The 12,822-nt window shown below is 43.5% G+C and overlaps 1 protein-coding gene across 7 annotated transcripts in view; it reads right to left on the reverse strand.

The window, feature by feature from the left end:
- The window catches only part of DPF3 (double PHD fingers 3), a 293,080-nt gene that overhangs the window by 45,642 nt on the left and 234,616 nt on the right, over positions 1-12,822 (reverse strand). For 4 of the 7 annotated variants that reach the window (XM_053889564.1, XM_053889561.1, XM_053889560.1 and 1 more), the window contains exon 8: positions 9,944-10,072. In XM_053889564.1, the coding sequence (XP_053745539.1) occupies positions 9,944-10,072 (129 nt within the window). Of the gene's footprint in view, positions 1-5,650; positions 5,766-5,839; positions 7,043-9,943; positions 10,073-12,822 lie in introns of those variants that run through there. The other 3 variants (XR_008417252.1, XM_053889563.1, XM_053889562.1) reach the window with 2 other exon arrangements.

The raw sequence follows: 12,822 nt of genomic DNA on the forward strand, positions 1-12,822 counted from the left end.
ATGATGCTCTTATACATTTCTAACTACTTGTAAATATCTAGTCTGCCCAACTAGATTGCCAAAAATCCAGCGGACACCAATTCCATTGGCCCCATGTTTAATTTCACCCTATCCTTCACAGGGCTGAACAGTCGTACGCGTACTGATGCTATTCGGTCTCTGGTTGTTAAATAAACAAAGGTATATATGAAAGAAAGTATTTGCATCCCAAGTGCATAAACATGGTATCCTGAACCTGAGCTGAAAGGACAAAGGTCTGAATCACCAATAGTGGGAGACATCAATCGTATACCCCCTGATAGGAGGCCCTGAGAAGGATGCAACATCATTTCTGTGGCACTCTCACCCGAATTCAGAACCTGACTGTTAACTCTTAGAAAACAGTACACAAACCTGAAGTGAAGGGCTTCTATAAATTGATTACCCAGTAGTCTTCAAAAAGCATCAAGGTATGAAAGATAAGGAAAGACTATGGAACTAATGACTACAGGTTAAAGGGCGTTAAGAGGACATGACAACTAAATACGACGTGTGATCCTAGATGAATCCTGGACTAGAAAGAAGACATCGGTGTAACTACTGGAAGAATCTGTATAAGGCCTGTAGATTGTGAGGCATTGCATCAGCGTTAATTTCCTGATCGTGATCATGGTACTGAGATTATCTGAAGAATCTAAGTACAGAGTACATAGAAATTCTTTGTATCATTTGTGTGAGTTTCTCTGTAAAATCTGAGATTATTTCAAAATTAAAAAATGTTTAAGTCTTATTCATTGGTTGAGGGTCAGTATTGAGATACTTTGTAAACCTAACTGCCAAAGCTTTTTAGCTAATAACTCAGTTCTGATGGGGACCTTCCATCATTCTCAGCTGTTTTGTAAATCAATCAAGCAGAATGGTTTTTCCTGTACTGTTATTTTGAGAAAATGGTCAGAAATCACTTTTATTAAGCACCACAGTACCATATAACTCAATTCTTTAGTGTTAGAGGCACTCAGGCATGTGAAGTGCTCATTCCCTCCACCTCATCACTTCCACCCTCACCCCCACCCTGATGTCACCATCAAAACATTGACCACGTAAGAAACTCAACCTTAGTTCCTTGGGAAAGTTCATAAAGACTTCAATACTGCTGCTTTTCAGCAGGGTTCTGATGTGATCATAGGTTGGGTTTTGTTTTATTTTATTTTTACAGCATCGAATACCTCCTTTCAACCCAATAAGGTCTTGAATGAAAAGACCTCAAAAGCCCTTGACTCCTTTTACTCAAGAAATCTTCAAACTATGATCAACGGAGAAGTCAGTGTAGACTGTGGAAAGATTATCAGGAGACTCAAACACCGTTTCCTGAGCCTGGAACTTCAGACAGTCACCTAACGTGATCAGTCTGTTTCCTCATCAGTAAAATGGGAATGAATGACATCTATCCTACCCCACAGGATTGCTTTAAGAATCATCATGAGATAATATTGGTTATATATTATTATAGGGTAAAAAAAAAATCCATGTGCTTAGGATAGAGAAATTGATGCAGAGATTCATGGCAACAATCTCACACAGGGACTGAGTCCAGAACCCAGAACTTTTTATTTCTACTCTAGGTTTCTACTCACTAGATCAAAAATGCCTCCCTCCGAAAGTATACACACAATTAACTTCACTTCCAAAGGCTAAACCACATCTCCTGTGGAAAAATTCCTAATATATGAGCCTGTTCAAACTTTAAGTACAAGTTCAAGATCATATTCATCAGATGTAACAGGAGGCATATTGGGATAATATTAATTAATTTTATTCCACCATGAAGTGAGTACCTCCAAACAGCTTTTAGTTCTCTCCCCGAGTAATGATCTTGTGTTCCCTCAAGTGCTATATAAAGGCAATCGCAGGCTGCAGCCCATTAGGTGCAGAGAGGGATGCACAGTAAGCAGGAAGGTTTAAAGGGGTACAATTGATGTGAACATCATATTTTTATTAAATCCTTCTCTCTAAAATACCAGTAGCAAATTGCATTACTGACTTTAAAGTACCTTTAAAAAATTAAATGCATATTTCTCACTCCCTGGGTTACAGAATACAGAACCCGATTTCTACAGTCTCAGTAACAGAAATAAAGGATTAGATTGTTCTAGGCGGGAAAAAACATCAGACAGACAGCAAGAGTCATCACTTTTACATCAACAGTTCTCCCCAGGGGATTTGAAGGTTGTAACAAATTTAGAAAGTTCTATATCTTTGGTTCTCCTATCTTTGGGTTAAGACTAAAAAAATTAGGTGACACTTCTGAAGCATTCTGGGTGGTGCTTTCCTGAGCTGAGGACAAAGGAAACTAGTCAGATCGTTTTCATCTTGATGACTAATTTTTTTTTATATGGAACTTGAGCAGTGCTACTCATTTAACAAAAGCAACAACAAAACAATAGATGTGTTCACTGCTCACACAGCTCTTGCAACTCCTGAGGTCACACACACACACACACACACACACACACACACGGGGGACTTCATTCCTAATAGGCATCAAGAGGGAATGTCTAGAAATGATGGTTTTGAAGATGAGTTCTCTGTGACATTCTGCACAGAATTTTAACTGGAATTGTACTTTGGGTGGTCTAATTGTCTACTCTTCAGGCTTGAAATTGCTTTTAATAAGGTTATCTTTTAAAACTGTATTCATTACAAATGTCCCTTTCTTTGGTTGGACCTGAGAAAAAGTGAGGGATATCTATCTATCTATCTATCTATCTATCTATCTATCCATCAGCCATCCATCTATCTATATCTTCCCCTCTTTGAGGAAGTATTCGTTGGAAAAGGAGTATTAGTTGAAAGGAGAGCCAATTAAACCATAATCAAAGGAGGCATTATAGTTCCAGAAAAAGCTCAAGGAAAAGTATTACAAGCAACTGTAGGAGCTATTGGATCAGGCTCTAAAGGAAAGGGTTGAGAGATTCACCCAGTTAGCATAAAAGTTGGAAATAAACTTCTTCTCCCAGAATACAAAAGCACCAGAGTAGCTCTAGATGAGAAGGATTATTTTTTATTTAGAGACAGTGGATGACATTGTTGGAAAGTATGCAGATTGAAATAAATAACTACTTAAACGGCATCACGTGAAGCTGCCCATTCCACTGAAGTTCTGAAAGCTTTCATGATGTCCGTGTCTCTATTTTAAAATAAACTAATGAGGGCACCTCGGTGGCTCAGTCGGTTGAGCGTCTGACTTCGGTTCAGGTCATGATCTCGCGGCTCGTGAGTTCGAGCCCCACGTCGGGCTCTGTGCTGACAGCTCAGAGCCTGGAGTCGGCTTCGGATTCTGTGTCCCTCTCTCTCTCTGCCCCTCCCTCGCTCATGCTCTGTCTCTCTCTCTCTCCCAAGAATAAGTAAAACATTTAAAAAAATTTTTAATAAAAAATAAAATAACGATATTCAAACTTCAAAAATTATAAATAAAAAAATATTAACCTATCTATATTCCTATATTGCATACATAGGAACGTGCAAGAGGCAGCACAGAACAAGGGTAAAGGAATACAGGTCCCGGAGTCAGGTTGCCAGGGATCGAAATCTGGCTCCTTATTATCTGTGAGGGCTTAGGTACATTTCTTAACCTTATTACTAAGCCTCAGTTTCCATATCTGTAAACTGGGGCTAAGACAAGCACCTACTTCATGGGGTAATCATGAGGATTAAATGAACTATCCTAAAGAAAACACTCAGAAAATGCCTGATACATAAATATTGGCCATCATTACGTAGAGAAAAGGGGATAAAGTATAACATCAACCATCAAGGCATTTGAAAACCCATGACAGCCAGCTCCCCGCCTCCTGTGCCTCCTCTGAGTTTCCTTCCTTCACCTTAAGACATTTGTCTTCAAAGCCACGTTCATGCCACTCTCTCAAACCTCACTCAACCTCTCTGGATTGATCTTTCTCAACTGAAAAGTGGAAAACTTGAACTGGATCATCTTCAAAGTGCCCTCCAGTTCCTTTTTGTTTTTTTAAAGGATGTAAATTCTGACTGACTCTGTTGGAAGATACTATAAGCAAGGTGAGACAAGGAGCTCAGGCAATGCTACGACACATTACTACGCTTGGCTGGCCACACCAAATGAGAAAGATGAGGACATCTACTACCCCCAAAAGGAGAAACTGAAGCCCAAGCTCTGCTAGTAAAATTAAAATAGATAAGCAATAGCCATCCTTGGATAAATCTTTCCGTGGGAGTTTGCCTCGTGTAGACAGTTCATTTTGGTTCTCCTTCCGAGCCCCAAGCTAGAACTCCGAAACTTAGGTGGCTTTTTGTAATTTAAATTTAGTCGATTTTTTTTTAACTCCAGTTCAAAGGCAAGCTGTCATTGAAAATTTTAGGACTACAAACAACTATACGGATTTCAAATGATAGTATAGATCGGTTGGACAAATTTTTATTAACTTGGAAGCTCACACTTCATCAATGAGAGCAAGTTACAATGCTATGAATCCAACAGCTAAGTCAAAGTAACAGAACAGATGACAAGGAGGAGAATGACAGGAAGAGCAGGCTGCATCCTCAGCAGAAACCAACTGGAACCAACTACATGGGCTTTTTCACACACGTGAGCATGCAGGAATGTTACAGCACAGGAGGTTTCTTCCGTATTTGCTAGGAACAGGGCCACACGCAGATGAGGCAGAAGGCCCCCAAAGTGGGTGAGGTTGTTCTGTCCTCTCACAACTGAGAGCAAATGCCCAGGTCAGCTCTTACACATTTCAAGCAGGAGAAAAGTAGGAGTCCCTTCTGTCTCAGGCTACCAGGGGAGCACAAAGAGTCCATTTGTGGGTTTCTTTGCTTAGTCTTTGCTTTTGTTCGGTTGGTTTGTTATTTTAATGAGAGGTCTAATTCGGGAAGATTTGCAAAGCCTGGATTGTCAGAGCAGATCTTCCCAAACCCTCACAAGCAGCCTGTTGCCTGGGCAGCTACTTGGATCTCCCAACCCAAGCCAAATGGCAGTGCCCATGTCTCTGGACCTGTGCTCCCATGGAGGCTGGAGACCCTGACCACACTGATCCGAAGAAGTTCAGAATCTTCAGATCAGCTCGGCTGAGTATTTTCCTAATCAGAGATCCTCTTTAATTTGGACTCATCCCCTTGGCTGTAAAATGGGAACGTGGAGCAAGGAATACCACCCCGGACGTGCAGACCCCGTATGGCCGTACTCGCTTCATTCCACCCGAGTACAGCAGCCAGCTCCGACCTCCGCTCCCTGGACTCCACCTGCCAGGTGCAGCCAAAGGAGGCAGACTTAGCCAAGCACTTCCCCCAGCCATGTTCTCTGATGGCTGAAGCCAGAAGCCAGGAGCCCACCATTCTCCGTACAGGGCCCATCCCATAGTCCAAGCAAGCCTCAGTTCCCACACGAGGCCCGGGCCCACGTGGGTAAGCATGCACACGCAGAAAGCAGAGGGCCAGGCGGAGGACACGCCGGTAGCCACACCCACGCTAACATGGCGGTGGGAACCCAGAAAAACAAAAGACAAGCCGGGGGGAGGAAAAGGAAAGAAAGAAGAAAAAAAAAAAAAAACGATCAAACAAAAAACAAACAAACAAAAAAAAACCAACTATGATGGTTTTGCCCTCACTGTAAGACAGGCCAGCTAAGACATACCTTTTGACTAGGACCGCACAGCTGTTCGTTCTTGGGACTGCCGACAAGGTGGATGGTCTTCTCCATCGCCCCAGGGACCTTGAGCAAGTGTTGCTTTGGTTTATTTCAGGAGGTGCTATTGGAAACATAAAACAAAGTGCCTGGAGGGCACTATAAAAAAAAATAGAAGAAGAGACACGGGAGACTTGATCATCCAACGGGAATTTATGTTTGTAAACAGGGGCCAAGGGGAGAGGGAAATATACTGTGAGGTATCATTCTTTCTTCCATGAGCGCGGCCTCGGGTTGCTTTGTCACCGCTGAGTCCATGACTTTCTGTTTATATTCCATTCCTGCATTTGGAAATTGCTCTTCGCCAGGAGGAAAGTGAGGAAAAACCCAGCAACAACACCACAGCGGCTATGCTGGCGGAGGGGAGGAGCCCAGGAGACGCTGGAGGGAGGCCACACGCGGAGGCCCAGACTTCCCAGGAGCTGCTGACATTTTCTCGCAAGCAGGGAGGAAGATGGAAAGGTCAGGGAGCAGAAATGGGGAGGGGGTCTGCTGTAGGGAGCCACACACTCCGTGGGGTACAGAAAGTGCCATCATCTGCAGGCGAGGAAATCCTCCTGACTAGGTGTCCTTGAATCAACCCCTCCCCCAGCGGCTCTCTCCCAAGCAGGATATCACTTCAATTGCTTTGATTTCCCTTCGCTCGCGCTCTCTCTCTCTCTCTCTCTCAAAAAAAGGTCCATTTCTAATAATAGCTAGAATACATAAATAATAATTTTTAATGTTATTCGTTCTTTGTTTCCAAACCCAATGTTCCTCCTCTCTTCATTTTGCCAATAAATGGGAAAACTGAGGAAATCGACTCTGCTCGTGTCAGAAAGATCCCCTCCCCCCCAAAGAGAGACAATCCACCTAACTTCCCATTTCTATGGAAAATAAACAGTACTTCATGATGCCATCTCTCTGAAGGACTGTTATCCTGCTCTTTTGTTCTGCTTTGTTTCAGTAGTTTGTGCTTCGGTTGTACATACCCAGAACAGAGGGGAAGGGGGAAAGGATGCGAGGAAGGAGACAGGAGAAAGCAAGGATGGAGGGAAAACCTAAAGTTGACTTTCATTGAAAAAAAATATATATCAGACCCAGAATAACGACCAAAGTCAGAGGGTGGCGGCTAGTCGCCCAGAGAGTCTGGTCCGTGGGTTTAGCAACTGCCCTTTTTATCTGCTGTGGGTGAACCCCGGCCACTGCGGCGTCCTCGGCAGGAGCGAGGCTCTTCCAAATCGTCCTCATCAAAGCCGTGGAAAGTTGACGTGTCACTTTCTGATGTGGAACCGAATAAGTCCTCCGTGGTGCGTGCTGCGGCCGCTGCCTCCTCCTTCCTGCCTTCTCCTCCCAAATGAGCTGACATGTATGATGAATATATCAGCACATGGGTTAAGCAACAGACAGCATCATTAATACTCTTATTACATTCTTATAATGTTACTCTTAATAGCAAGAACATAAACCATTTCACACCAGAAGGGATTAGCTGGGTGTATCACCTGGTGATAGGGATTTAGGGTAACGGGACAAAGCCAGCGTTTCCAGGGAAAAGGATTCCTCCCCCTCCCAGAAAAGCATCATCTCTACCAGAATATATACGTCCACAGCTCTGACAGCGACAGATTCAACCGTGGTCTTTCTTTCTCCTCTTCCGTATGCACACATATGCATGCACGCTCGCTCAACCCCGCCCCAGACAATGAGTTTCCTTGGTGGTTTTTAAGCCTGGTTGGTATTTCTTTGGTGTTTTCGGTTGGTGTTTCTCTTTGAACATTGTGTGTCCTTCACTTTGACAGTCAGCTTTACAAAGGTATTACTGTCAGATAACCCATTCGAGGTGGTTAAGCCTCCATCCGTTTTATTTTTATTTTTACCCGCTTCTAATCCCATTGTTTCCGCACCCTTTCAATTCTGCCCTTACACCGTGTAGTTCATTTGCACTGAAAGCACGAAGAAGTTGGAAAGTCTGATAAGTGGTAGGTAATAAGAAAGTCTCTCATTTTCTTTAACGACTGGAGGAAATTTCTGTGATCTGCACCTGCATCCGTGAGCATGCACATATACAGCTGTGTGCACACACGTGCACGCGTGCGGGTAAACACACATACTCCAGCCGCTAAACATGCCCAGGTCTTAGTTACTCCAGAAAGTCCAGAGTTGTCAAATCTGCCTCAGAGCACTAAAAAAGCAGGAAATAGGGGTTTATAAAGCCTAATAAAATACAGTATCCTGAAATCTATAAAACTCAGGTTTAAACTTATTCCCATTGTAAATGGGCCCCAGGACTGCCCCCAAATGAGGTCACGATGTTTCACTGATGGTGTCAATTTCAGGAATCTCACTTTCTCCCCAGGAAACAGAGGTAGTGGAGTAGATGGGAAGGGAAAGAGTTTTTCTGAGCTTCACAGTCTTCCTTGGAAGGACTCCAAGGAGGCCCTAGAGAAGTATTCGCCCACCTGCCTTAACAAGCGTATCTCATGGGCTAACGCCACCTGTTTACTCCCAAGGTATTGACTATTTCAGGAACATCAGAGTCAGACCTTGACTAAATCTTCCACCAAAATTGGCAAATGCAATGAGAACACCTAGGCTGGTACCAAATGGCCCCCTGAGTCACATAGCAGACAGATCCTGGGAAGAAAAAGCTGAATAAAGGCTGTGAGGAGAGAGGCTTTGGACAGACCATACCGGCTGCCCACTTTTGGTCCCCCACGGATCAGATTCAAGTACCCCATCTTTTGTAGGAAAGGAACGGGGAAAATTATAGTAGTTTGCAGTGAGAATTCTGAAGCCTCCCTCTCTAATGCACCCCAAACGCGTAACAGTCCGTCACATTCTGTCTATCACTCCGCCAGGTGACTTTGCTCCTGGCAATAGAGAGTCTGTCTGATCATTTGCTTTTAAAAAACACTGAATTGCATTTCACTTGTTGCGTTTTCTTTAAGTATTTCTAAAACTATTCGCTTTCTTTTGAGTATTTAAAACCCGGAGTCCAGTGTCATAACAGCCCTCTCTTCTAAGCTGGCAACGGTAGAGTAAAAAGTTCAACATTAGGTATTAGGTTTGGAAAACAAATGAACACAGACAGGCCACCCTGTCGGGTCCTTAAGAGTTCCATGAGGGTATGTGCAATGGAAACCATGGTCCTTTTTCAATTACTGATTTGCTACTCAAGTCAGTCTGGATCCCTAAACAACCCAAAACCCAAATATAAAAGGTTTGCAAGCAAGCAAGGGAAGAACTGAGTTGTTGTAGTAAACCCAGGTGTGGTCATCTCAGTACTTCCCTTGGGACTCGGAGCAGGAAGGACCCTGGGGAGAAATATGGAAAGGAGCAATGACTTCTCACTGCTAGCATGAACCACCCAACTGAACTGTATTTCGCCTACTAGTCAGCAATGGACCAGACTAACGATGAATCTGAGATCTTTTCTCCTCCCTGCCTTGTGCTTTGGCTCAGCTGGGACATAAAACAATATGAAAAATAGGTAGCACCAACCAATCATGACCAGCTAAAAATAATGGTTTGGTTAGAGTTGAAAAACACAACAACTTGAACAAAACTTGAAGACCTGAACTCATGTTGAGAATGAAAGGATAAGACCATTGTCTTTTTTGGTCATTTTAGTCTTTGGAGAGGTTAAAGATGAAAATTTCAAAACACGCCAAATCGATTCCAGATTAGCCCTGAGAATACCTGTCCTTTTGCTCCCTTGATCTATCAGGGTCTCTTTTGTCTATTTTATATGAGAAAATGGGATGAGTGGCCAATGGAGGTGGTATTTACGCAGCTGCCCATGAGCCCAGGGGTCTCAGACTCCCGCAATTCAAGATGTGGCTGCTCTCCCTATAGTCATGCTTCCACACTCTTCCAGTTCGCCCCAGGCATTTCCACAGAACAAACACATCTTTTCGTTACGTGCGCATCATCCGATACAAGGAGGCATGTGGCCCGTGCCTCTGGGTCTTTCCCGGACACTACCTCCCTGCTGTCCACAACACACACAAAGAAACAGCCACCTCGTGGAAAGGCCAGACACAAGGCAAAAACTCCTTTCCCTTTTTGCTACATCTCAGGGCATCATTTTGGTTCTTAAAACTCAAAGAAGAAAAATATGAAAATGACCTGAAAACTCCTCTCCACTCAAAATCACCACCGTCACTTCTCCACGCGAGCCTTCAACTCCCACACAAGACAGCAGAGGGGTGCAAGTGATCCTGGTCTATGGGCACAGATGCAGGTAGGGGCCACACTCACCAGAGCGTCCACAGTCCGCACAGGACACCAGCTCCTCAGGCCGCCCGCTCTTCTTGTTCATGTTAGAGCCCCCCAAGCAGAAGTCACAGTAGTTGTTGGGAATGACTGTCCCATCCGGTCCTTTCTGGGCTATAGAAACATTAAAAAAAAAAAAAAAATCCGATTTTTGACTGCCATGAGCTTCTACTGGCCCCTCTTCTCCCATGGCGTGATAGAATCTGCTCCGGAAAGAATATCAAGTCTAGGATATGAGGCCTTGTTACAACGAAGCAATTAAATTGGGCGAGGTTTTCTTTTTGATCCTCTTCAGTTCAACAGTTCTAATACCTTGCAAGCCATCCAGAGTTTAGTTTGATTTTTGCAATATTTGCAAAACCCATCTCTGCGTTTTTACAGAAACTACCCTTGCCTCTCTGATGGCATTCCCTGGATGAGCAGAGCATCTAGAAGGCCTACTAGTCAAGTAAACTTCTCTCATCACTGAACAATTAGCCCTCAGGGCTTAGGCTCAAACAGCAGGTAGCAACCATAAACATTGGTGGGATGAGAGGGAGAGAATGGCCAATGCCTAGGCCTTGCCCTTGGGAAAGATGCTCTTATTCAGGAGATATTCCTTCTGTCCCTGAAAAGAAAAAACAAAGAAGGAAATCTCCTTCCAGGAAGGACATTGAGGATGCTTCTGGGCACTCTGATGAACATCTTGGCAGGTACACAAGGGTCCACTCTTATTCGGCCTCATCTCCCTAAAGTCCAGACTCATTGGCATGGAGAAAACTCAGGACTAGTTCATCAGCAGACTTCAAGCACCTAGAAACAGAACTGGACACTTAGCCTCGCCTCATGCCAAAGATAGGTTGAATGGTGAGTTAGTGAGCGCGTCTTGAGGCTTAAGATCTTCATAAGCCACCCCTGCTGAAGGTCCTCATTCAAAGGCAAAGAAAATCTTGGGACATGATCTTAAAAACAAAGCTTGCGAGAACGGCACCTATTGTCAAGCACTGAAATCATTCTCAGTTTCTAGGAGCTGGCTGAAAAGGCTTGGACAGGTTTCTTTGCATGGAGAGAAATGCCTCCATTCTCCTGCTTTTCGATCCTCGTTGTGGAGATTTTTTTTGTCACGTTAACACTCCCTGTTTGCAACTAAGAAGAAAAGTCTGTCTGTTTATGGGATCAGCCTAAACCACAGGGGTATCTTCTTCCTCACTATACCCAATGTCTGCTGCTATCTTTCATTATTTACTGGCTAACATTAATCAGGGTCCCGTAGGGTACAAATCTGTAAAAGGAAGCAGATATGTGAGCAGAAATACCATCCAGACAGTAAGTGATAAACGGATTCACCCACTTTAATATGATTCCCTCTGGCCTTCGCTTCCTCCATGCCTCTGCTTTGCCTCCAGGAATAGAAAAACTTACCTGGGAAGGCAGAAGACAAAAGCTTGCAGAATTATATTATAGAGAGTTAATCCATTTATCAGTTGCTATTTGGATTGTTTAATCAGTTTCTAAGTCATTGATTTTCATCTTTAGGGAGGCAGCCAGTTCTCTGCAAAAACGTGTTGGCTGTTGGGGACAGACAGAGGAGCTGGCCACCCCCGTGGCCTGTTGAGTGTCTTCATCAAGGACTGTGTCTTAAAGACATGACATGTCACACAGAACGGTTTTGCAAATAATCTCCAAAAATCTCGCAAAAATGTTACTCTAAAATTTTCATTGTCCAAGTCCAGAAAGAAGCTCCTTTCTTCTTTCTCTCTTATTTGCTATCTTCACCATGTTTTGAACTCCCTTAAGAAAATCCAAGCATGTCTATGAAGCAAAGAAACTCAGGGTTTTCCCATTATAGACTATCCTAAAAATCAATCCAAAAGTGAACAGGAAGAAGTGGGGTATATGAAATTAAGGGGCTGAGTGTAAACCAAAGCTAACTTTCGTGATTGATATGAACTAGAAACAAAATGTGGCCATGCCAGTCATAACTCAGGTAGCTTCCTGCATGAGAAGCGGGATCAAAGAATTCCACGGAGATCATCCCACTAAAAGTCTCAGGAACCACATCCTCACCGTCTGTCTCTCCTGTACTCTCAAGGACTTTCTGTTATGTCAGATTTTCTCTCTTTTCACAAAATCTTAAAGCAACCGAAGAATCTGGTTTTCTCCAACACACTGTATGCCTTGCGATTTATGAGGAGGAAGTAGAATATAGACTATAAGAACTCCCAGGTAATTCTTTACAATCTTCATCACCAACAGACCATTGGATGCCCTCACCGAATCAGGAACTCTAATACTGCAAGAATTAAAAATTCAGAAATGATCTAGTGGAGCAAAGCAGGTAGTGATAGAGAAATTGGTCCTGTGTAAAAAAGCCAAAGGAACAGCATTTAATTTATCTAATGAAGAGAAGTTTCTGAGAAGACTGGATCAGAGCAGGATCCCCACATATATTTGTGTTGGTTGCTGGCCATACAGAGTGCCTGGTCAAGGGGGTGAAGAAGGTGCTAAGACCCCAGTTGTAGGCCCTGCTGTGTGTAGCTGTGACATGTCAGGGCTGGGGGGGAGGGGAGAGGTATCATTTTAGTCTAGCATTGACCCAGTATACAAAGTGACAGTGAATATTAGGCTTCATTTTCGGCAAAATCCTACTCTCTTCTCATAATAGTGAATTCAGAACTTCCTTTCACCTTGGTATAATGGTGTGGGATAGACTAATCAATAGCTTTTGCCTCTGGTCCTCTTATACTTTTTGGTATTTAGAATTGGTTTCAGGGTGATTTTTCCCATAAAGTTCTCCCAACTCCCCAGCCAAAATGGCCAGTTGGGCCTTGGGAGGGCACTCTGTTGACATCACTTTTATGACCCTTCTCTTGTTTATACACATG

Source organism: Panthera pardus, unplaced genomic scaffold, assembly GCF_024362965.1.
Source record: "Panthera pardus isolate Hobbes unplaced genomic scaffold, ASM2436296v1 HiC_scaffold_24, whole genome shotgun sequence".
In the NCBI taxonomy this organism is placed as follows: Eukaryota; Metazoa; Chordata; class Mammalia; order Carnivora; family Felidae; genus Panthera; species Panthera pardus.